At 41.0% G+C, this 23,875-nt stretch overlaps 1 protein-coding gene across 2 annotated transcripts in view; it reads right to left on the bottom strand.

Annotated features, from left to right (window-relative positions):
* Window positions 1-592: 592 nt before the first annotated feature.
* The window catches only part of DSE (dermatan sulfate epimerase), a 116,869-nt gene continuing 93,586 nt past the window's right edge, over window positions 593-23,875 (bottom strand). For both annotated transcript variants that reach the window (XM_082249563.1, XM_082249564.1), the window contains exons 3-6: window positions 20,642-20,895; window positions 19,683-19,922; window positions 5,532-5,739; window positions 593-2,562 (exon numbers count right to left, since the gene is read on the bottom strand). In XM_082249563.1, coding sequence (XP_082105689.1) covers window positions 810-2,562; window positions 5,532-5,739; window positions 19,683-19,922; window positions 20,642-20,895 — 2,455 coding nt within the window. In that variant the 3' untranslated portion in view covers window positions 593-809. The remainder of the gene's footprint in view (window positions 2,563-5,531; window positions 5,740-19,682; window positions 19,923-20,641; window positions 20,896-23,875) is intronic.

The raw sequence follows: 23,875 nt of genomic DNA, 5'->3' as shown, positions 1-23,875 counted from the left end.
AACAGGCAATATATTATACTGCAAGGATAACCATGTAAGTGTCTCTTTTCAACATAGACATATGTATAAACATATAAATTAATGTGAAATGATCTATATATCTGTACAACGCTGCCTATATACACATGATATTTAAAATGCAAAAAGAATTGCTGTCATGATGTATAGTGTTGTAATTATGCTATTATTCTGTTGTCAGAGCACCTCTAAAGAGAACCGCCCTTGGAGAAAGGAAAAAGTTATTTTCCGAAATATATCGGGCTCAGGTTCCTGTTATCTACATGGTTACAATCCGTCTCTGGTTTTATTCTTGCTTTTTTACTGCCTGTGATTTTATTGTTTACATTATATTTTTGTCACTTAAACATTATCATTTTTTGCATACATTGCTGAATTGGTTTCAAAATTTGTGCCTAAAAAGTCCCAAACTCAGGGGAATTTTCCTTTCTACTAAGCACAGTATGTTAGTCATCAACTAAATTGAAAACAAAATGTATGGGAAAAAAAAAAAAGCTTCCTCATATTATTAAATATCAACTTAATGTACTTATGAACAGAATTTCATATATTTATTTAGGGAACTTGGAAAAAAAAAAAAACAAACACTTTAATCCTCCATTAATTATTTCCAGTCTCAATTGTACAGTATTATAAAAGTCTTTTTATATCCTTAGTGCTTTTCCCTTTATGAAACATACAAAAATAATGAGCCAGTCAGGGGTATATAGAGGAGGACATTCCACTTTCACAGCACAGCAGACAAGTTTAGTTTTGGCATAGGGTAAAGACTGATGAGAGTTTGTCTAACTTTAACACTGCGATTGATAACAAGACGAGTACAACCAAAGTAAAATGCAACAGTCAATAGAGAGTATGGCATAAAGACATCTTTTTCTATGCATATTCTTAGTCTTTAGAAATCGGGATAACTGTAATGCCAAAAGAACTATAAAAATGGCAATGTTTAAGATTAAAAATAATCTAGTATAGGAAGCAGATATGGATACAGCCCCATTATAATGTGTAGTCAACGTGTGATGGGGACCATATCTGCTGTAAGAACCAGACTTTTGTCTAACTGATGGTTTATCCACAAAGTCCAATAGATCTTTCATTTCTTCATCCTCATTGACTGGAACTTCACTTTGAGCCAATGCCATAGCTTTCAGCCGTGTTTGCTTTTCATTTACCTCTATTTGGGCAAATAGATCAGGAACAGCATTGATAAATTTATAGTTCCTGGCTCCCTTTCTTGTTCTTGTGATCTTACCCTGTTGCTTCTGCTGTTGAGATATGGCAAATAGCTTTTCAACTGCCTCCTCTGTATTCCTTTTATCTGAAAACCTCAGTAACCTTTCAGCAGTCTTCCTAAAACTGGCAGTATTTTTTACATGTGACAAGATCTCTTTTTCCATTTGTTGAAAAACAGGTTTGAAGTGCTGAAGGTTTTGCTCCACGACTTTGACATAATCCTTAACCTCAGGGGGAGAAAAACTTTTGATGGATGAGGTTTTATCAAATACAATCTTTTGTCTGTCTGCAACTATTTTAGCATAGACTGACTGACTTGGAGTATCTCCTGTAAAGAGGTAGACAGCATAAGCATGGTCACTAGTTGCAAGGAACACGTCCACTTGCTGATAATCTCCATGAACACTGAAGCTTTCAACATCAATAGAAGGTCCAATTAAAAGATATATTGAACGTGTGATTGGTTTCCTGAGATGGGTTGTGACATTCACATAATTAGTTCCATTATAAGGGTAACCCTGGGGGTAGTTTATTGATGTGATGACAGCTTTTTCACTCAAGCCAGTGTCATCCATCCAGTACATTTTATAAATATTTTCCCTGTGCCTAAGTATTGCCCCATGGACACCATCAATAGAGGTTTCCTCAAAAGGCAAGTCTACATTGTGGAAAAAAGTAGAAGTTGCATCTACTGTGCTACTATGATCCAAGTGTATATGGTCAACAAGTAGCAGAAGCTGTGGATGGAGTAAAACTAGATTTCTTTGAACACTTTTTAATTTCAGTTTAGGGCTGTAGGCCGACACACCTTCACCCCTGATGAAAACAACTCCTTTTTTCTCCATTGCTGCCATCACCCTTCCATGAGAGTCAGCTGCTTCCCCTTGCTTATATTTTAGCCACTTTGAAGTACAGTCCTCAGTCACTTGTCCTTCCCAAGGAGCAAAGCAGCTTTCTGACTCCGATGGTGAAAACATAAGGACGTTATTTAAAAAGGTATATTTTGGTCCATATAATGCCTCCGTTATAAATGGAAATCCGTTAGGAGCAAATGTAAATGAATTTTGGTCTGGGTGCTCATGGCCAGCATTGAAGTTCCTCCATCCCTTCACCCAATCTTGGTATTTGTTTTTGTGAACAATGTCAAATATTGCACGTCCTCCAAGTTTTCCTGATTTGAAAGAAATAAATGGCCTGTTGATCTCTGCAGGTAAAGAGCTCCCATAGGTCACTACTCCCCAGTCTTCAAAAACATGCAATTGTGGGGTCCCAAAGTCTGGTGGGGGTGTAGGTGTCAATGAAGCATCATACCTAAAGGTAAAAAGATAAGAGACATTTTACTAAATTTAAAAATTATTCATCATTTTAATTTGCGTAAGATTTTACAAGTTTTGGTTGCTACTGGTTTACCCTTTCCTTCTATTACCTAACCGCTTGCTGACCCACTGCTGTTCATATACTGTGGACAGGTGGCTCGTACAGGCACCACACTGTGATTACACTGTGATTGAACACAGTGGGACTTAGTCAGAAGGTCCAGGCCATGAATCATTGCTGTCCAATCACAGCCCAGAGCCGTGTGTTGACAATCAACACCAAGCTCTATACAGAGGGACAATCTCTCTGGATAAGAAACAGAGTTCTTTAGTAAAAATCAGCACACAATACACATTGTTAAGCACACAATTAAACAATAACTAAACCCAGGGCCCTGCATTCACATTATCTGGTCTCCCACAGTACAGAACATGGAAATACAATTTTGGTAAATATAAACAGGCTAAATACCTTTTCTCGTCAGCAGTTTATATCAGTCTTTTGGCTTCTATCAGTGTCTGGACTAGTACTGGTTAAAGCTTGTAGGAGGAGTTTATTTTCTTCTGACTGTCCTATGAGGCAGCAGGACCCCCGACCCTCTGTCTACACAATGCAGACTGGCCCTGTACCGATCACATGCACCCTCCCAAGAAAAAAAAACTCTCTAGCAATACACACCAAACTGAGCATGTGCAGAATGATGCCAAAACTCTGTCCTATCTGGAGATGGATTGGGGACAGTGGAAGAAGGGGAAGATCAGAGAAGACAAGATCAAACAGGTTAATCCTGCACATTGTGTAAAAAGACTCTTAGGTTCCACAGTGAGCATAACAAGCATGCCTTACTGCATATACAGACTGATATTACGGTTGTGGGTTTAGTAACACTTTAACCCCTTGATTACTCTAGATGTTAGCCACTTCCCAGTATAGTATTATCACTGATCACTGTATTAGGTGATGTCAGTGTCAATTAGCCAGTTCCCACAAAGTGTCAGATTTCCCGCCGCACTAACACAGCCCCACTATAAGTCACTGATCATCGCTCTTACTAGTATTAAAAAATAAAAAAAAAAAGCCCAGTATGTGCAGTGAAGAAAAAAAGGATTTGATCAGATTCCAATCAATCCACCATGGCCAAGACCAAAGAGCTTTCCAAGGATGTCAGGGACAAGATTCTAAACCTACACAAGGCTTAAATGTGCTACAAGACAATCGCCAAGCAGCTTGGTGAGAGGGTAACAGTTGGTGCGATTATTCGCAAATGGAAGAAAACATAAAATAACTGTCAATCTCTCTTGCATGGGGCTCCATGCAAGATCTCACTTCGTGGAGTTTCAATAATCATGAGAACGGTGAGGAATCAGTCCAGAACTACATGGGAGAATCTTGTCAATGATCTCAAGGCAGCTGGGACCATAGTCACCAAGAAAACAATTGGTAACACACTACGCTGTAAAGGACTGAAATCCTGCAGCGCTCGCAAGGTCCCCGTGCTCAAGAAAGCACATGTACAGGCCCATCTGAAGTTTGCAAATGAACATCTGAATGATTCAAAGAAGAACTGGGTTAAAGTGTCGTGGTCAGATGGGACCAAAAATCGAGCTCTTTGGCCCCAACTCACCGTGTTTGGAGGAGGAATGCTGCCTATGACCCCCAAGAACACCATCCCCGGCGTCAAATGTGGAGGTGGAAACATTATGCTTTGGAGGGTGTTTTTCTGCTAAGGGGACAGGACAACTTCACCGCATCAAAGGAACGATGGATGGGGCCATGTACCGTAAAATCTTGGGTGAGAACCCCCTTTCCTCAGCCAGGGCATTGAAAATGGGTCGTGGATGGGTATTCCAGCATGACATTGACCCACAACACATGGCCAAGGCAACAAAGGAGTGGCTCAAGAAGAAGCACATTAAGGTCCTGGAGTGGCCTAGCCAGTCTCTAGATCTTAATCCCCAAGAAAATATGTGGAGAGAGCTAAAGGTTTGAGTTACCAAACCTCAGCCTCAAAACCTTAATGACTTGGAGAAGATCTGCAAAGAGTGGGACAAAATCCCTCCTAGGTTGTGTGAAAACCTGGTGGCCAACTACAAGAAACCGCTGACCTCTGTGATTGCCAACAAGGGTTTTGCCACCAAGTCATGTTTCACTCATTAAAATGCAAATCAATTCATAACTTTTTTTAAATGCGTTTTTCTGGATATTTTTGTTCATATTCTGTCTCTCACTGTTAAAATAAACCTACCATTAAAATTATAGACTGATCATTTCTTTGTCAGTGGGAAAACGTACAAAATCAGCAGGGGATTAAATACTTTTCCCTCCCTATTGTTTGTAAATGCTATAAGGTTCATGCAATCCAATAATTATGCGCTTATTAGGATTTTAATTTTACCAAAGACATGTAGCACAATACATTTTGGTATAAATTTATGAAGAAATTTGATTTTATTGGATAGGTTTTATAGCAGAAAGTTAAAAATATTGTTTTTTTTCCCCCCAAAATTTTTAGTCTTTTTTTGTTTATATAATAAAAAAACACAGCGGTGATCAAAAACCACTAAAAGAAGGCTCTATTTGTGTGGGAAAAAAATGATATAAATTTAATGTATGCAATTGCCAATTAAAGTAGCGCAGTGCCGAATAACAAAATATGACCTTGTCGTGAAGGCGTAAAACCTTTTGGAGCTCAAGTTGTTAATAGCGCCTGAAAACCTAAAAAAGTGCCATAAAATAAAAACTTGAATCAAACCAAATAAAGTATTAAAGTATAATAACTCTAACCAGAAGTTTTGATCATGACTTTTAGCAAGGGTACTGAATAAACAGAGCAGAAACAATGGGGTAGATATAAGCCCTCTGCCGATAAGATGTACATAGGCATATATTAAATATTTTTTTAGTGCCCTATTCAATAACATGTAGAAGGCTGATGTTACAGCTTCCATGATTTGTCTTCTTACCAAAGAAACTCTGTGTGCAAAGTGCACCAACGCTGTCCTTTGGCAGGTGTCCCTGGTCCTTCTTGCACTCTGTTGGCTTGGATTTGTTCAGCCAACCAATTTCCACTTCCATTTCTCAGAACAAATTTATCCAAAAATACCAACTGACTCTCTGGACCATAGAACCAGTTGTAGTTTGAATCTGCTATGGCAACTGTTCTCTGAAAACCTACAACACAGTACATAGTATAAGATTAATAGATACTATATTGTATAGTGAAGTTATTATTTTGCGGAGATAGTATTTTGCAGATGGAAAATGTTATATGTAATAAATAATTCACCAGATGGTCCAGCTGCACCACAAAATGTATTCTGTATAAATGAGCAGTAAATTACAATAATAATGGTTAAAATTATGACTGTGATGGAAACAGAAGGTGAAAACCAATGTTATTGAAAACATGACAAGCCTATAACAGGACCTTTGTAATGACCTTATTAAAGAGTATTAAGTAATATCAATGGAGCAAAACTTTTATTATACATTGTAATTTTAAAATGTATACTGTCAACAACCATAGCAAAGACAGAAGATAGCTAAAAACTGGTCATTGTGTCTCTTAAAAATTGGTTGTGAACCTGCAGATCTTGTTAACGAGCCTGACTATCAGATGAACCGATCTTAAAAAAAGGTAGCCATTTCATAATGTTTGAACAGTATATCAAGTTCTGCATAAAAGCAATTAAAGGATATCTAAACCCAACAGCAAAACTATAATATTTTGCAGCTTATCAGTCTTTTTCCTTAATTTGTTTTCCATGATTTTGCGGTTTCTAGAAACATTTTCTGCCAGAACAGAAAATCCCTGTTAATCTTGCTAGAAATGCAGTGGTCTGTAAACTGAACTGCTCTCCATGTAATGGAGAGAACAAAAAAAAAAAAAAAAAAAGGAAGAGATTAGTATTCATAATTAAAAGGGCATCCTAGGTTGACAACTGTGGCACCCTGCACAGCTACAATGGAAGAGTGAGCATAGCCATAGTAGAAGAGGAAGTGTGTAATTAACCCAATCCCATTGATGCAGCAGTAGAAAAGGCCTTACCACCCAGCTGCTGCACCTACTATATGTGTCTATGGAGAACTGCCCTTTTATGCTGAGGGTGCCAGTCTCGACACATGGCAACTGTGACAGCCAATCACATCAGTCACATGATCGAGAAGCCCACCTTCATCAGTAAGACTCTCTTAGAGGCTTTTGGAGAAAGGGATTAACAGGGTTATGAGGTGAAAATAAAGTAAAAAAAAAAAAAAAAAGAAAATAAAAAAGTAAAAAAGGAATTCACTGTTTTGGGGTTTTGAAATGCTTTAATTTACAGATGTAGCATTGTACCTGAATCAGAAGCCACAGATACTGTACATCCAAATGACCTCTGATTGCCATAACTGCTCTGTGTAGGAACATCTTTGGGACACAATTCATAACTTTTTATGGAATTTTTAACAAACTGCACTTTTTTAAAGTTATATTGAACATATTATTAACCCTTCTGGCAACCTGCCCTGAGCTCCATTTGTAACCACAGGTGGCCAGATCACTCTTTTCTAAGAGAACAGGAACCATAGAATTACAAAGAAACCTGCCCTTGATAAAACACAGTGGACCAACACCAGCAGCTGACATGGCACCCCAGACCATCACTGACTGTGGGTACTTGACACTGGACTTCAGGCATTTTGGCATTTCCCTCTCCCCAGTCTTCATCCAGACTCTGGCATTTGATTTCCGAATGACATGCAAAATTTGCTTTCATCCGAAAAAAGTACTTTGGACCACTGAGCAACAGTCAGTGCTGCTTCTCTGTAGCCCAGGTCAGGCGCTTCTGCCGCTGTTTCTGGTTCAAAAGTGGCTTGACCTGGGGAATGCGGCACCTGTAGCCCATTTCCTGCACACGCCTGTACACGGTGGCTCTAGATGTTTCTACTCCAGACTCAGTCCACTGCTTCCGCAGGTCCCCCAAGGTCTGGAATCGGTCCTTCTCCACAATCTTCCTCAGGGTCCGGTCACCTCTTCTCGTTGTGCAGCGTTTTCTGCCACACTTTTTCCTTCCCACAGACTTCCCACTGAGGTGCCTTGATACAGCACTCTGGGAACAGCCTATTCGTTCAGAAATTTCTTTCTGTGTCTAACCCTCTTGCTTGAGGGTGTCAATGATGGCCTTCTGGACAGCAGTCAGGTCGGCAGTCTTACCCAGGATTGCAGTTTTGAGTAATGAACCAGGCTGGGAGTTTTTAAAAGCCTCAGGAATCTTTTGCAGGTGTTTAGAGTTAGTTGATTCAGATGATTAGGTTAATAGCTCGTTTAGAGAACCTTTTCATGATATGCTAATTTTTTGAGATAGGAATTTTGGTTTTTCATGAGCTGTATGCCAAAAATCATCAATATTAAAACAATAAAAGGCTTGCACTACTTCAGTTGTGTGTAATGAATCTAAAATATATGAAAGTCTAATGTTTATCAGTACATTACAGAAAATAATGAACTTTATCACAATATGCTAATTTTTTTGAGAAGGACCTGTATGTACAATGTGATAAAATGATGGAGATGTACATTTGAATGCAGCGCGTTACAATCCACAGCAACACATTGCACCACACAGTGAGTTAAATGAATGTAATTTCAATAAAAGATGCAAGGTACTGCAGCACATGTGCACAACGTACACCAGCTTTCATGGGTTTACCATAACGCAAGCCCGCTTAGTGTGTTGTTGCACAGAACAGGTGCTTTAAGCCTCATGTACATAGCCACAAAGGACTGCACAACATCAGGAGTGTATGTTTACACCCAGGACTCAGGTGTTTACATACAGCTATGAGCAGCAAACTATACATGACAGGCTGACAGACACTGTAGTTGCTACGCATGTAACTGTACATTCATCCTTGTACATATGCAACTGCTCAGATATGCGACTACATGCCTAGAGCCATGGAGTCCTTAAGCCCGTCACTGATTTCTACAGGCTGCTACCCGCAAACACCTGTGACTCTTGGGCGCAGAACTATGTCCCTTCTGGGCTCTGTACTACCCTTTGTGGCTGTGTAAACTAGGTCTTATTTATTTTCTTTTTGCCAAGATAGACCCTTGATATTTCAGTTTTGAGACAGAGAAAGATAATCTCAATCTACATCTCCTCTGCAACCCTGCACTCGCTAAACTGTACACAGGAAGTGCTGAACACTCAGCTCTTCCTGTGGTCAGCCACAAACCAAAGTAATAGGAAACACGCAGCTAGTGCTTACCGTCGCTTTGGTTATAAATGAACACAGGAGTGCCAGTACTGATCGATCATTGTGTTCATTCAAGAAAGAAGGTGTTGGTAAACATAAAAGACATGTTTACTGACCCCTAAGCTCTCTATCCTGAACATACTATCATCCCTCCTGTTGTGCACCACATCCCCTTGTCTTTTGATCCTTCCAGCTCAGTGCAGTACAACTTTCCCTGCTGAAGTGACCATGAACTTATAGCAGATGGGAATCTCAAGCATACAGGGACTAAGCTGGGTACACACAGATTGAAATGTGTCCGGTACAGCAGGGACCAGCTGAATTTCAATTGATGTGTTGCCCTCCCTGATCCACAGAAACCGATTGTTAGATCAGCTTCTGTCAAGTGGGACTACTGGAAAACCTGCTTTGATCAGTGGCTTGCAGCCAATCTGCTGCAGCACTGATCAGTGTATTCTGAGAGCTGAGAGTCCCTGCTGTCAGAATACAATGTCCCGGCGGTGGGGGTGGGATACCTGAATCCATCTGGCTTGTTTAGATACAGAAATCTGTTAGTGGGTGTGCGCTGACAGGGTGTACCCAGCTTAATGCAGTATTAAACCCAAAACCAAAAATGTATTATATTGCAGTTTACCATGAGCTAGATGTGGTGGCTGAATTCATTTTCTTTTCTTTGGCTCCCCCCCCCCCCTCGGTTTTCATCTGGTGATTTGGTGGCCAGTAACACATCTACTGTATTACTGAGACAGCGCTCTGGAGGAATGAGAACAGGAGGCACTGCAGACAGCAGCATTGTCAGTCTGAGAAGGAGGGCAGTGGTAAATGTTTTAGCAGATTTAGATGCACTAACACATTGTAGCCAAACTCCAGCTCAAACTTTATAATCGGTTACAGTAACTTTTTTTTTTGCATGAACAAACAAGATCTGACTGAAACCGATACATTTTGTTAGAGAGCTTGAGTCTGTGAAAAGCAACAGACTTGCTGACTGAATGAAAATAGGAGAATACAAAGCCTAAAAAAGAAACAAAAATGCGGCCATCACATCTAAGAATTGGTAAGCTGCAATATATTGTTTGCTTCTGGGTTTATTACTGCTTTTAACTGACCTGGCCAGCTGGAACATTTCTTTTATGATGTAAGCCTTACCTCACTGAAAGCAAAAGGGTTAAACATTCCTAGTCCAAGGAGGAAAAGAGAATGTATCTAGTAAGGTTTGGAACCAACAATAGTAACTCCTGTCAAATGTTTAATGTAGCTTCTGTACTTGTATAATGGTTACAAGGATTTTAGACTATTAGTTTCACAAGATGGGTTCAGTCCATTGTGGTAAAGAAAATGTCAGAGCAAAATAAAAAAAAACTAAAAGCATATGCAGTACATATCTGCTCATAATTTTCTGCTGTAATTCTGTATTTCTAGTATCCATTTTTATAATGTAACTTGTAAATGAAATCCTTCCTATATAAATCTTGGGATAAGGATTTTCCTATAAGTTCCAATTATGGTAATACTTGAAGGTTTTGTGGATGGATAGTTTCGTAGGGGGCAACATGGTGGATGGTGCCCGAGTGTGGTCACACTGATATCTTTATATACTTATATACCTTGCATACTTATTTTTTTCATTTTAGGCCAGTCCGCACATTTTGGCATTTGCCAACTCTTTTTGTGCCGATCTCCTTTTCTGGATTCTATTTATGTAGTTATCCATTAATGGCTCGGTTTAACGTTTATTGATTGTTTTAATTATCAGCTGTATGTACGTTACCCCCCTTCTAGGCCACCCCATCTCTAGGATTAAGCTCAATAGGGGTGAAACTCTTCAGAGGGGAGTGGCCACAGGCAGGGACATCCGGTAGTCAGTTACATGAACATAACTGTAGTGGTATCATTAGAGTGCAGCTTTTTCTTCATATTACTGCTGATTAAAAAGATTAAAGGATAAGTTCACCCTTAGGAGCATATTACATGTTACACCCATATTTAGGGTGTAACATGCTCCTATCCACCCACCGATAGAGCTCTCCTCTCACAGCTGGTGGGGGATCCGCTCCGCCCAGATGGAACCTGCAAAATGATGTGCACTATTTTTTTTAACAAAACAAGAACTTAAACTTTAAAGCAGCACTTCAGTCTTTCCTGCAGGCTTTCTGAGCTTCCCACAGTGTGCATTAAAAGCTGCAGAAAGTCCGATAGAATCCTGCCTCATTTCCTGGCTAGAACAGATGTTCCCAACCTCTTCAAGTCTTCAAGTACCCTCAACAGGCCAAATTTTGGGAGCTTCCCTTAACTAAAATAGCTGTAATACGTGCCAAGCAATTGACCCAGATTTAAAGCACCAGTGTAATGTGAAGGAAATCATGAAAACATGACTTGTTAGGGAGACCTGAGGACTAAGTTTGGGAACCACTCATCTAAAACCTTCCTCCCCATTTTTAGAGTGGAACTTCACAATCTCAATAAACATGGACTATATTTAATCATCATGCTGCTAGCATTAGTACCAAGATAAAAAAGGTACATCATATTTACCATTTTTAAATTTTTTTTTTTTTTTTTTTACAGGTTTTCAGTTACTTCCTGATTTGTATGCCTGGGCAAATAATGTCATACATCCTAGGAGTCTTCAGGAGGGGTTTTCACAGCTAAGCACACCCTCTTGTATGCATACTTAACCGCTTGCCGACCGCCGCAAGTACATATACTGCAGCGGTCAGCCCCGGCCAGGCAAAGTGACGTATCGGTACTTCACTAGCCTGTGAGCCAATAGCGGGCGGGCGCGCACCGCCGGAGGCGCGCTCCCGCCTCGGCTTGTTCACTAACAAGTCAGCGCGTGTGACCGGCAGAACCCGATGTCCGCCGGTCACTCGCGATCGTCCGCTGTGAAGGGAGAAAGGCAGGCGGCTAATGTAAACAAAGCCGCCTGTCATTCTTTCCTGTTTAACAGCACAGATCTAACGGTCCTGCTATGTAGGACCGTAGATCTCTGCTGATACATGTAAAGCCACATCCCTGCACAGTTAGGAACACGCCCCTAGGGACACACTTAACCCCTCCTTCCCCAATAAAGTTAACCCCTTCCCTGCCAGTGTCATTTTTACAGTAACAGTGCATATGTATAGCACTGATTACTGTAGTAATGTCACTGGTACCCCCAAAAGTGTTAAAAATGTCAGTCAAGGGTCCGATCTGTCCGCCGCAATGTCGCAGTCCCGCAAAAAAAAAAAAAAAAAATCGCAGATCGCCGCCATTACTCGTTAAAAAAAACAAAAATGACAAAAATCTTTCCCTTAGTTAGTAAACACAATAACTTTTGCGCAAACCAATCAAAATACGCTTATTGTGATTTTTTTTTTTTTACCAAGCATATGTAGCAGAAAACAAATTGGCCAAAAATGTTAAAAAATTTTGATTTCTAAATTTTTTTTGGGGAATTTCATATAAAAAAAAATGTGAAAAATATTGTTATTTTTGCAAAATTGTCGTTCTTTTTTTGTTGTGGAACTATACATTCCATGAGGTATTGTAAAACTGACATTCACACACATGACAAGGCATGAAGGTTTAGTTCCTGAACAACTGGAGGGCCATAGTTTGAAGACCCTTGTGCTATATTAATCAGATGCCCCTTCTCAACATCGCCACAGCCACAAACACTAGGGGGGGTTCAAATTGATGTCTCAACAAAAAAGCATGGAGATATGGATGGGTGAGGGAGTTTGTTTTGAGTATTAAAAATGAAGTAAATTGAGTTTTTGGTTTGTGTTGCTCAGATACAGTGAAGATCCACTTTCCTATCCCTCTCCTGCCACTTCATTGAATCAATTCTTTCAATAATGGAGGCTAAGCATTACATGAGGAGGTCTGTATGCAAATGTAATCTGCTTATGTGACACACCTCAGGGCAGTCTGATACTTGAATACCAGCTTCTAAGAGCCAGCTTACTTCTTACATCAGGGCTTCAGGCTCTTGTGAGGGGGTACCAACTAGGGTGCTATAATGGTTTTAGGTTACAATGTATAGCACCCTTCTAGCCCTTACCACCAGAATGACCTGCCGGCATTGCATAGAGAAGCACAGAGACCCAGTGATTATGTCACTAAAAAAGGTCACTAGAATGTTGGTGGCTGAACGGCAAAATATAAGCAGATTAAACTTTAGTTTTAATAAATGAGCAACAACAACACAGATGCCAGAGCATATCACAGTTTGGTCTGACAGATAAACAATTCTAAATTCATGAGTATCATTTCTTGCTTCACACAAGTTGAAATATTTGTTAAAATCAGTTTAATTACATACACAACAAAGGTTCACTTTGCCGTAGTGGTAAACTGAAAGAGAGGATGGAATCTTTTCTTCCTATGAATCAACCTCAAGCAGTCAAGACTTGCAATTACAGAGCTGATTCATGTTTTGAGTGGTTGTAGTGGCATATGGTGCTTTGTAAACAAGTCAGAGAACAGCTAGATCTTCAAAGAATACTTGATGGACAGAGAAGACAACTTTGTTCAGAAAAAGCCAGACAGCTATGCAAGCACTTTCCTAACTGCCCTAAGTAAATACAAAAAGACAAATAAAAAAATCAATAAGAAGATAGCAAAATTCCACCAAGAAAATACACAGCCAATTAAGAGAAGGGCATTTTTTAAGACAAAATCAGACACAAGTCAGAAGAAAATTTGTGGGTCTTCAGAAAAATATTTCTGGTTAAAGCTGAAAAAAGAAAAACCTTTTAAGACTGCAGGGGGTATTCTCTATCCAAGCCCACATTTCTATTTTAATGCTTATTTAACATTATTTAATAAAGGTTTAAACCTAGAACTTTAAAGCGGAGTTCCAGTGTTCCGTGAGAATAACCTACCCCGTGAGAAATGCCTACCCTCGTCACTTCCTCTCAGGGTACGTCACAAACCGCTGAGACGCTGGCAGCCGCTTCTATAACTATATATATATATATAGCCGCTTTAATTCCTGGAGCAGAGATTGGGCATGCGCAGTGGAAGTGTGGGATGTGCTCTCCAACAGCTGATGTATGACGCGGGTTCAGCTGTGAGCATGCGCAATGGGGAGCGGCTCAGCAGGAACTGACAGGAAGTGACGAGGGTAGGCATTTCTCACGGGGTAGGTTATTCTCACGGAACACCGGCAACATACAACTTTTTTTAGATAAAAATACCCCCCAATCCTAATCTATCCCTAATTACCCTAACACTAACCCCCCACATTACAGGTCATTGCAGTAAACAAAGAAAGATAAATACTTACCTCTAAAATTGATTGCAGAGCGCGGCCATCTCCATTGTGGGCCTCTGAAGCCGCTGTGTCCTTCTTCCTGGAACTGGCTACCCAGAATGCCGATCACAATCTCGCGCATGTGCTGTAGATTGCGATCGGCATTCTAAATAGCGGCCGGCCGTTCCCATTGCATCCTGGGATTGATGACGCTCATCTCCCAGGACGCAATGCGAAGGAGGAAGTGACGTCGGCGGCCGTGTCCGCAGAGGGAGGAAGAGGAAGGAAGGTAAGTATATTTGCATTAAAAACACGGTACGTGAAAATAAAAAAAATTGTCATTATCCAATTCTTTTTCAGGTACTTTAAAGCAAGCGGACAAGCAAAAAATCATTTTTAGGGTGAAATTCCGCTTTAATCTATTTTAAACTCCAAACCAAAAATGTAATATATAGTGTAGCTTTCCAATTATCAGATGTGGTGGCTGCATTAATTTTCTTTTTTTAGGCTTTTTTTTTTCCCTCTGTTTTCACCTGCTGATCTGGCCAGTAACACACTTCCTGTATTATGAGTGCCACCACTCAGGATGAAGGTACACCTTTGGACAGCAGCATTTTCAGTCCAGGGGAGGGAAGTGTTAGATGTACTAGCAGATTTCTATAGCTCACACTTTATAAGCAGCTATAGCAGCAATTTTTTTGGGGTGGGGGGTTGTAAAGATTTTACATAAATATATAAAAGCTGACCACTGCAAGCACCACTGTCAGTGTTAAATGATTTGTTTAAACCCTCTAACTGCTACAACTGCAAGACAGCTTGTGATTTGTAAGAACAACAGACTTACTAACTGGATCATCAGGTGAAAGTAAAAGTTTAAAAAAGAAAACAAACGCAGCCACCACATCGAACAATTAGTAAGCTGCAATATAATCAATGCTTGTTTTTGGGATTAATGCTATTTTAAGATGTGAGCATATCTGATTATGTGCGGTTTGTCTCTATTAAAAGTCCATGTTTTGGTAGTAATTACCTGGTGATCCTGCAAGTTCCCCATTCACAGTGACAAAGCTATTGTGGGCGATTTAGACTCTTCTGTGTTACAACTCAATGTGCGCATGCTAAAAATTTTTTGTATGGAAGCTGAAGACCTCCTCTTTGGTCTACAGTAATCTGCCCCATGTGACACTTTTTCAAGTCACGCATGGTGACAGAAGGATCGGGAATGACACAGACCATTTCCTCATTGCTCCGATGTTTAAAAATACTATCTTTGTGAATAAGTTGGAGGGGCTCTGGTGGTCGAATGATTGAAAACAAACTAAATCTAAATTTAAATATCATGTAAACCTTATGTAAATATTATGTGAACAACATCCCTTCTGATAGCATGGGCTGTGAAAGGTCCTCTTCCTGGAGAGATTTGGGGTTTATGAGACCCCAGATCTCTCCTCTGGCTTCCAAAGCAGCTGATCACCAGAGATTGGTCTGGTGTTGTTGCTGCTGTTGAAGCCGGGAACGCTTCTCAACAAACTGGAAGTGATGAAATCCCTGTTGCTTCTAAAGTCACGCAGAAGGAGGAACATCATTTCCATTCACTGTGTGTAAGGAAGCCAATGCCACCGTTTGGATCAGTCCCAGGCTTCCGATGAGACAAGAGAGCAAGGGAAAGGCAGGGGGACCCCCTTCTGCTGCTTGAAAAGTGATCCAGTGACTGAATAGCTGCTCGGACCACTTTTACATAAAGAATCGCCAGCCGAAAAAAATAGTACTGGGATCACAGTTGTAGCCTCAGTTGTGATATCAGTATAACCACCTCAATAGGAGGCCATGATGGTGATATTTGTGGCCAAGAGATGGTCTAAGCACTTGTAGTGGCTCATGGGCAGAACTCATGTGCATAGAGTTTAATCTTTTAAACCCTTAGCAACTTTGGTATATATATATATATATATATAGATTATATTTCAAGGCTTTTATAGGCTCGTATACAAGTATATAAAGTTAAACTGGCTGAAATAATAGGTCCCTCAACTTAAACAGCTAACATTCACATACAGTATCTCACAAAAGTGAGTACACTCCTCACATTTTTGTAAACATTTTATTATATCTTTTTATGTGACAACACTGAAGAAACGACACTTTGTTACAATGTAAAGTAGTGAGTGTACAGCTTGTATAACAGTGTAAATTTGCTGTCCCCTCAAAATAACTCAACACAGCCATTAATGTCTAAACCGCTGGCAACAAAACTGAGTACATCGCTAAGTGAAAATGTCAAAATTGGGCCCAATTAGCCATTTTCCCTCCCTGGTGTCATGTGACTCGTTAGTGTTACAAGGTCTCAAGTGTGAATAAGCAGTTGTGGTCAAATTGTTGTAATCACTCTCACTCTCTCATATTGGTCACTGGAATTTCAACATCGCACGTAATGGCAAAGAATGAATTAATGTCTCAACTGCTGGCAACAAAAGTGAGTGCACCCCTAAGTTAAAATGTCCAAATTGGGCCCAAAGTGTCAATATTTTGTGTGACCAACTTTATTTTCCAGCACTGCCTTAACCCTCTTGGGCATGGAGTTCACCAGAGCTTCACAGGTTGCCACTGGAGCCCTCTTCCACTCCTGCATGACGACATCACAAAGCTGGTGGATGTTAGAGACCTTGAGCTCCTGACGATGCTCAAGAGGGTTTAGGTCTGGAGACATGCTTGGCCAGTCCATCACCTTTACCCTCAGCTTCTTTAGCGAGGCAGTGGTCGTCTTTGAGGTTTTTTTGGGGTTATGTTGGAATACTGCCCTGCGGCCAGTCTCCAAAGGGAGGGGGATCATGCTCTGCTTCAGTATGTCACAGTACATGTTGGCATTCATGGTTCCCTCAATGAACTGCAGCTCCCCAGTGCCGGCAGCACTCATGCAGCCCCAGACCATGACACTCCCACCACCATGCTTGACCGTAGGCAAGACACACTCATCTTTATACTCTTCACCTGGTTGCCGCCACACATGCTTGACACCATCTGAACCAAATACATTTATTTTGGTCTCAGACCACAGGACATGGTTCCAGTATTCCCATGTCCTTAGTCTGCATGTCTTCAGCAAACTGTTTGCGGGCTTTCTTGTGCATCATCTTTAGAAGAGGCTTCCTTCTGGGACGACAGCCATGCAGACCAATTTGATGAAGTTTATGGTCTGAGCACTGACAGGCTGACCCCCCACCCCTTCAACCTCTGCAGCAATGATGGCAGCACTCATACGTCTATTTCCCAAAGACAACCTCTGAATATGACGCTGAGCACGTGGACTCAACTTCTTTGGTCGACCATGGCGAGGCCTGTTCTGAGTGGAACCTGTCCTGGTAAACCACTGTATGGTCTTGGCCAGCATGCTGCAGCTCAGTTTCAGGGTCTTGGCAATCTTCTTATAGCCTAGGCCATCTTCATGTAGAGCAACAACTCTTTTTTTAAGATCTCAGAGAGTTCTTTGCCATGACATGCCATGTTGAACTTCCAGTGACCAGTATGAAAGAGTGAGAGCGATAACACCAAATTGACCACAACTTCTCCCCATTCACACCTGTGACCTTGTAACACTAACGAGTCACATGACACTGGGGAGGGAAAATTGCTAATTGGGCCCATTTTGGACATTTTCACTTAGGGGTGTACTCCCTTTTGTTGCCAGAGGTTTAGACATTAACCACTTTACTACCAGTCACGTAACCTCTACGTGATCAGACTTTGCGGGGTTATACCGGGATGATGCCTCTAGCTAGAGGCATCATCCCGGTACCGTTGTTTGAAGCCGACGGTCGGCTTTCCGTCGGTAACGATCGATGCGGCTCGGGAGCCGCTCGATCGTTACCCGGGGGGGCGGGAGGGGACGTCCCCCCCCTCCCGCCGCCTTCCGCGGCTTTGCTCGGGGCTACCGTCCCACCGGGAGCCCCGAGCACCCAGCCGGCACGTCCGCCGGCTGGATGGAGTCCCGATGAATGCCGGAAACGGCATCGATCGGGTCTCCGATGACGTAACCCGGAGGCGGCGTCCATGACGTCACGTCCGGGTTACTGTGCTGCAAAAGGCGGCAGATTTGAAAAACGGCTGTATGCAAAAATGCCGTTTTCGGCGTTTTGCATACAGGGAAGTGTAGTGGAGGGGTCTAGGGTCTTTTAGACCCTCGATCCCTCCATAAAGAGTACCTGTCACGACATATTGCTGTCACCAGGGATGTTTACATTGCTTGTGACAGCAATAAAAGTGATCAGATTTTTTTTTTTTTAAAAACCTGTAATAAAGTTTAAAAAAAAAGAAAAAATAAATAGGAAAAAAAAAAAAAAAAAAAATTTAGCCGTCCCCGTCACCGTTAGCTCGCGCACAAAAAAAAACGTATACGCAAGTCGAGCCGCAAATGAAATCGCTGTTCAAACCACACATGTGAGGTATCGCCGCGATCGCCAGAGCGTGGGCAATAATTTAAAAAAAAGAGCTACACTCTAACTCTAAACTGGTAACCGTTAAATAAATTTAAAGCGTCGCAGATTGAGATCTCTATTGACCGTAGTTTGTCGCCATCCCACGGGGGGGCGCAATTTTAAACCGTAACATGTTTGGTATCTATTTACTCGGCGTGACATCATCTTTCACAATATACAAAAAAAATGGGCTAACTTTACTGTTTAGTATTTTTTAAATGCAGTGAAATGTGATTTTTCAAATTTTTTCCAAAAAAATGGCGTTTTAAAGACCGCTGCGCAAATACCGCGTGACAAAAAATTTTGCAATGACCGACATTTTATTCTCCAGAGTCTTTGCTAAAAAAATATATATAATGTTTGGGGGTTCTAAGTAGTTTTCTAGGAAAAAATACTGGTTTTAACTTGTGAACAAAAAGTGTCCGAAATAGGGCTGGGGCTAAAGTGGTTAATGGCTGTGTGTTGAGTTATTTTGAGGGGACAGCAGATTGACACTGTTATACAAGCTGTACACTCACTACTTTACATTGCAAAGTGTCATTTCTTCAGTGTTGTCACATCAAAAGATGTAATAAAATATTTACAAAAATGTGAGTGTTGTGCAAAATGTGAGGGCTGTGCTAATCTTGTGAAAGGCTGATTCAACAACACAGTGTAATATACTTCCCAATGTATGGAGTATACCTGTATAATTCCATTCAGCGTAACCAACAGAGTATACCTTTAATACCTATACATCCTAAACCATGCAACCCAATTATTGCCTATACATCCTAAACCAGGCTAAAGGGCATGAGCACTGGATAGCTGAGGATTGAAAAAAGTCATCCCTTTGAACAAATTCCTGTACAGCCATATTGGCAGATGCAGGGTGTGGAAAAATCAATTTTGAGTGAACTCATACATATGATTCATTAAGGGAATATGTCCACTTATTAACCTTGTTCACTGCTGCAAGGAAAGGAGGTCTACATAGTGGCTTTAAACCTTGGCCGTAACATTCCCATAATGTGTGGCATGCTGTTACTGGGGCCACTGCAGACTCCAAATACCAAATCAAATCCTGTAGTCCATAGGACAAGTTAAACAACACAGACAGTGACATATTTTCATAAGAAAATAAAGTTAGTTTTAAATGCACCACAATATTTAATGTCTCATACCTGGCAGGATAGTTCTGTACATAAAGGCAAAATGCTCTCTTAACCAAGGATGGTTGAAGTGGTTGATATCAAAATGCCTTTGGACAAGAAACATATACTGAAAAAGTGATCTGGTGGTGTAGCTGCCATAGGCCACCCCTTCATAAAGTGACCCATCCGTCACATCATTTAACAGGACTATTGACTTCTCCATTATGGTGAGAACTTGTTTTGTCCAGAAGTAAGCCTCTTGCAAGTACCCTGTAATAAAATGAAATGTTAACATTTCATAACTTGTATTAATATCACAACCTGACTGGAGTATGTTTGCTGCCTAAATCTCTCCAGGACATCTAAAAAACAAGGCCCTTTCATCCCTGCAAAAGAAGACTAAGGCCCGTACACACGGTAAGAAAATCGGAAGTAAAATTTTGTCCGGCAAATGATCTGCCAATTTTCGGATCTTTAGTATGGTGCTTTTGACAGCCGATTACAAATTTTTGTACAAGAACTGGATGTGGAGGCTATAAAATTTTTATCGTACGTGAACACAACGTCCGATTTTCATTTAATTAGTACAGTTTTTGTCCGAAAAAAATTTCAAGAGCAAGACTACGCATGGTCGGAAAGGTTAGACTACATACAAAACAATTCAACACACGACATCACTTCAGATGTCCCCTCCCACCACCTGTAAAAAGAATCAAGCGGCTATGATTGCTTTTTTATTGCAGGGAATCGCCATCTGAAAAAAACGATACCTGAATGATGCCTGCAGCTGCAGGCATCATTCAGATATCACCACTTAAAGCCCAGGACAACATAGGACGGTCTACGGTAGGCAAATGGTTAATATACTCCAAACATCCCCTTTAATTTGTATGCTCAGTTTTTTTGCAAATATTACTGAATAAAAGAAAACAGGATCTAAGAAAACTACACGAACGGGATAACTAAGAATTGTTATTGCCACATCTCACCTTGATTCATCATGACTAAACTTCCTGTTAACAGTGCTACACAGTTGGTAGGTTGATGATTGTGGAGATACTGAAACCCCCATCCTCTTCTGTATGACGTTTCGTACATATATCCGGAAGCATTGGCAATGACCTCAAGAAACCGCTCTTTTTGGTGCTTAGTAAAAGAGTCATACAAAAAGTCATAAGCAGTGGCAAAGGCCACAAGAGAATGTGCCAGGGGTACCTCATCCCAGGGAGCATCTTTCACCAACCTAGCATAAGAAAAGAAACAAGATAAATATAGTGTTTGGGTTCTTTCAAATTGTTAGCATACAAATGAACATAAATAACTAAAACCATTGTGTTTAACCAAGATGAACTAGTTTTAGGTGTAATTATATATTTGCTTTATATTTCTTCCATTTGCGAATAATCACTGCAACAGTTGTCTTTCTCAAACTTCTTGCTGATGGTGCTGTAGCCCATTCCAGCCTTGTGCAGGTGTATATTGTCCCTGATGTCCTTCCACAGCTCTTTGGTCTTGCCGATGATGGTGAGGTATAAATGGAAGAAAGATTCTGTGTGGACAGGGATCTTTTACACACGTAACAAGTTATTGTTAGGAACACCTTCTTAAAGTGACAGGACTGATCTGTGTACCACATACTGTAACCAGTCTGTGGGAGTCAGAATTCTTGTTGGTTGGTAGGGGATCAAATAATTTACTCACTGAACTGCAACTCAATTTATAACATTTTATCATGTGTTTTTCCTGGATTTTTGGTTGATATCCTGTCTCTATCATTTAAAATACACCTATACAATTATAGACCCATTATTTTTTTGTAAGTGGGCAAACTTACAAATTCCGAAGGGGATCAAATAATTATGCACCCAACTGTATACACAAACGTTTTGCCTTCGATTTTAAACAGAATGGGTTGTTTCACAAGGTAAGGCCTCTTTCACACGGCCGCTCCGTTTTTTTGCCCCGCTGCGGGACTTTTTTTTTTTCACGGAGCGGATGACACTTGTGTCATCCGCTCCGTATGTCCGCATATCATCCCATCCGTTTGCGGATGATATACGGACATAATGTAAGTCTATGGGCATTGCAGATGTCAGCGGATGACACCGCTGACATCTGATTTTGCTTCCTTTACGTTTTTTGAACGGAGGAAAAATAGGGTTCTGTTCCGTTCCAAAAAACGGAACAGAACTGAAAGGAAGAATATCTGATGTCAGCGGATGGTCATCCGCTGACATCCGCAATCCCATAGACCTACATTATGTCCGTAAATCATCCGCAAAAAAATAGGATGATTTGCGGACATACGGAACGCCCGTGTGAAAGGGCCCTATGGGTTCAAATATGCTTTAAGGCCTTGTACACACAGGAGGCAGGCTGTATAAAAGCAATGTGTACAATAAGCTTTAAGAAAACATTTGCAATATTTTTCAAAAGCTTCAGACCTCTTTGTTGAACCTAAAAACAGCCTTCAGCTCCAATTAGAGGTCACATCTAAAATGTGAGGGCTGACTGTAACTTGTTGCTTGATTAAAGTGACAGCATATGTTCCTATTAAAATCTTTGTTTAATATCCTCTCATCCAGGGCCGGTGCCAGGATTTTTGTGTACATAGGCAAAAGGTGCATTTTGGTGCCCCCTCCACCATTCTTCCACCACCCAGACCCCAGACAGCAGCTCTGCTGGGAGGAGGGGACTCCGAACCTGTCTGAATGAGCCCCTTCATCAGAATCCGCAGAGTTCTACTTTATACTGTAATGGGAAACACTGATGAAAAGGGGCTCTGGTGACAAAGCCCCCCTTACAGAGTTACTCTTTACAACAGAGTTTGCAGAATTCCCCTTACAATATATCAGTGTCCCAAATACATCAACACCAAAATATTTTGCTATATAAAAATTAGGTGCCCTGTTCCTTTTAATATCTTTCAATGCTATCAAAGTGCTTTCAAAGTTAAAAAAAAAAAATTGCAGTAATACAAAATATCTTACATAGACAAACAGAAACAAAGAAAAAACATCCATCATATAAGTGTGAACCACAATAAATTGCAATTTTATAGATATCAAGAATAATATAGGTGCAAAGTGCCAGTGCAATAAATAATATGCATAAAACATACCTTTCATATAAAGAGTCCAATAAAATTGCGCTGTGGTAAACTTGTGTGGATCCACTGCAAGCTGTTTGCACCGACTTCAGTGTAACATCACCAAGGCAAATCACATACCATCTGCTTACCCAAAAATTTTACTTCATAAACTTATGGGGTCATGTGTGCTAGTCATCTGCCAGGTATTTGCAGCCACTTCTCTCAAAAAGCACCAGTGCAGGTATGATGGCTTTCTCCCAAAAGCGGCCTTCCACCACTCTGTCCAGTCCAGTACCAACCACAGGAAACCCTGTATATGGAAAGAATAAAGCACTCTATAGTGCATTAGCGGGACAGAATGTGCTGCTTTATAAAAGTACTGTACTTACAGCAAACTTTACTAGGATAAAGAAACAAATCGTTTAATTGGCTTGGTAATGCACTAAAGTATGCTTTATTCTTTCCATATACGGGGTTTCCTGTGGTTGGTACTGGACTGGACAGAGTGGTGAAAGGCTGCTTTTGGGAGAAAGCCATCATACCTGCATTGTTACTTTGAGTGAAGTGGCTGCAAATACTTGGCAAATGACAAGCACACATGACCTCAATTTTAAAGTGGAGTTCCACCCTAAAATTATACTTACCTCCATCTTCTCGCTCCGGGTCACCTGAAAAACAAATGGATAATCGCAATTTTTTTACTTACCTCGTAGAGAAAATATACTTACCTTACTTCCTTCTTCCTCCCCTCGGCGGCCACGGCGATTCGTCACTTCCTGGCTTTTGCAATGATTCCTGGGAGCTGAACGTCATCGCTCCCAGGAATCAATGCGCCTGCACCGGCCCCGACGTCAGTTCCGGTGCACGCGCGTCATTCCCTTCTAAACAGCTTCTGGGCATGCTCAGAAGCTGTGGAGGGATGACGCGCGCGCCCCGGAAGTGACGGCGGGGCCGGTGCAGGGACCGAAGAAGACGGAAGAGGACGCAGAAGAGGATCGCGCTGGCTTCAAGCTGCCCACACCTGAGATGGCAGCGCTGGACAATACTTTTTCAAGGTAAGTATTTGTCCTAAAAGGTAAGTGCAACCCGGGACAGATCAGAGGCTAGCCATTGTGGAATGTACTAGCCCTGA

This window comes from Pelophylax lessonae (assembly GCF_965119305.1).
Source record: "Pelophylax lessonae genome assembly, chromosome: 3".
Classification (NCBI taxonomy): Eukaryota; Metazoa; Chordata; class Amphibia; order Anura; family Ranidae; genus Pelophylax; species Pelophylax lessonae.
Note: the sequence above shows the minus strand (reverse complement) of the source record. Positions and strands in the feature narration are given on the sequence as shown.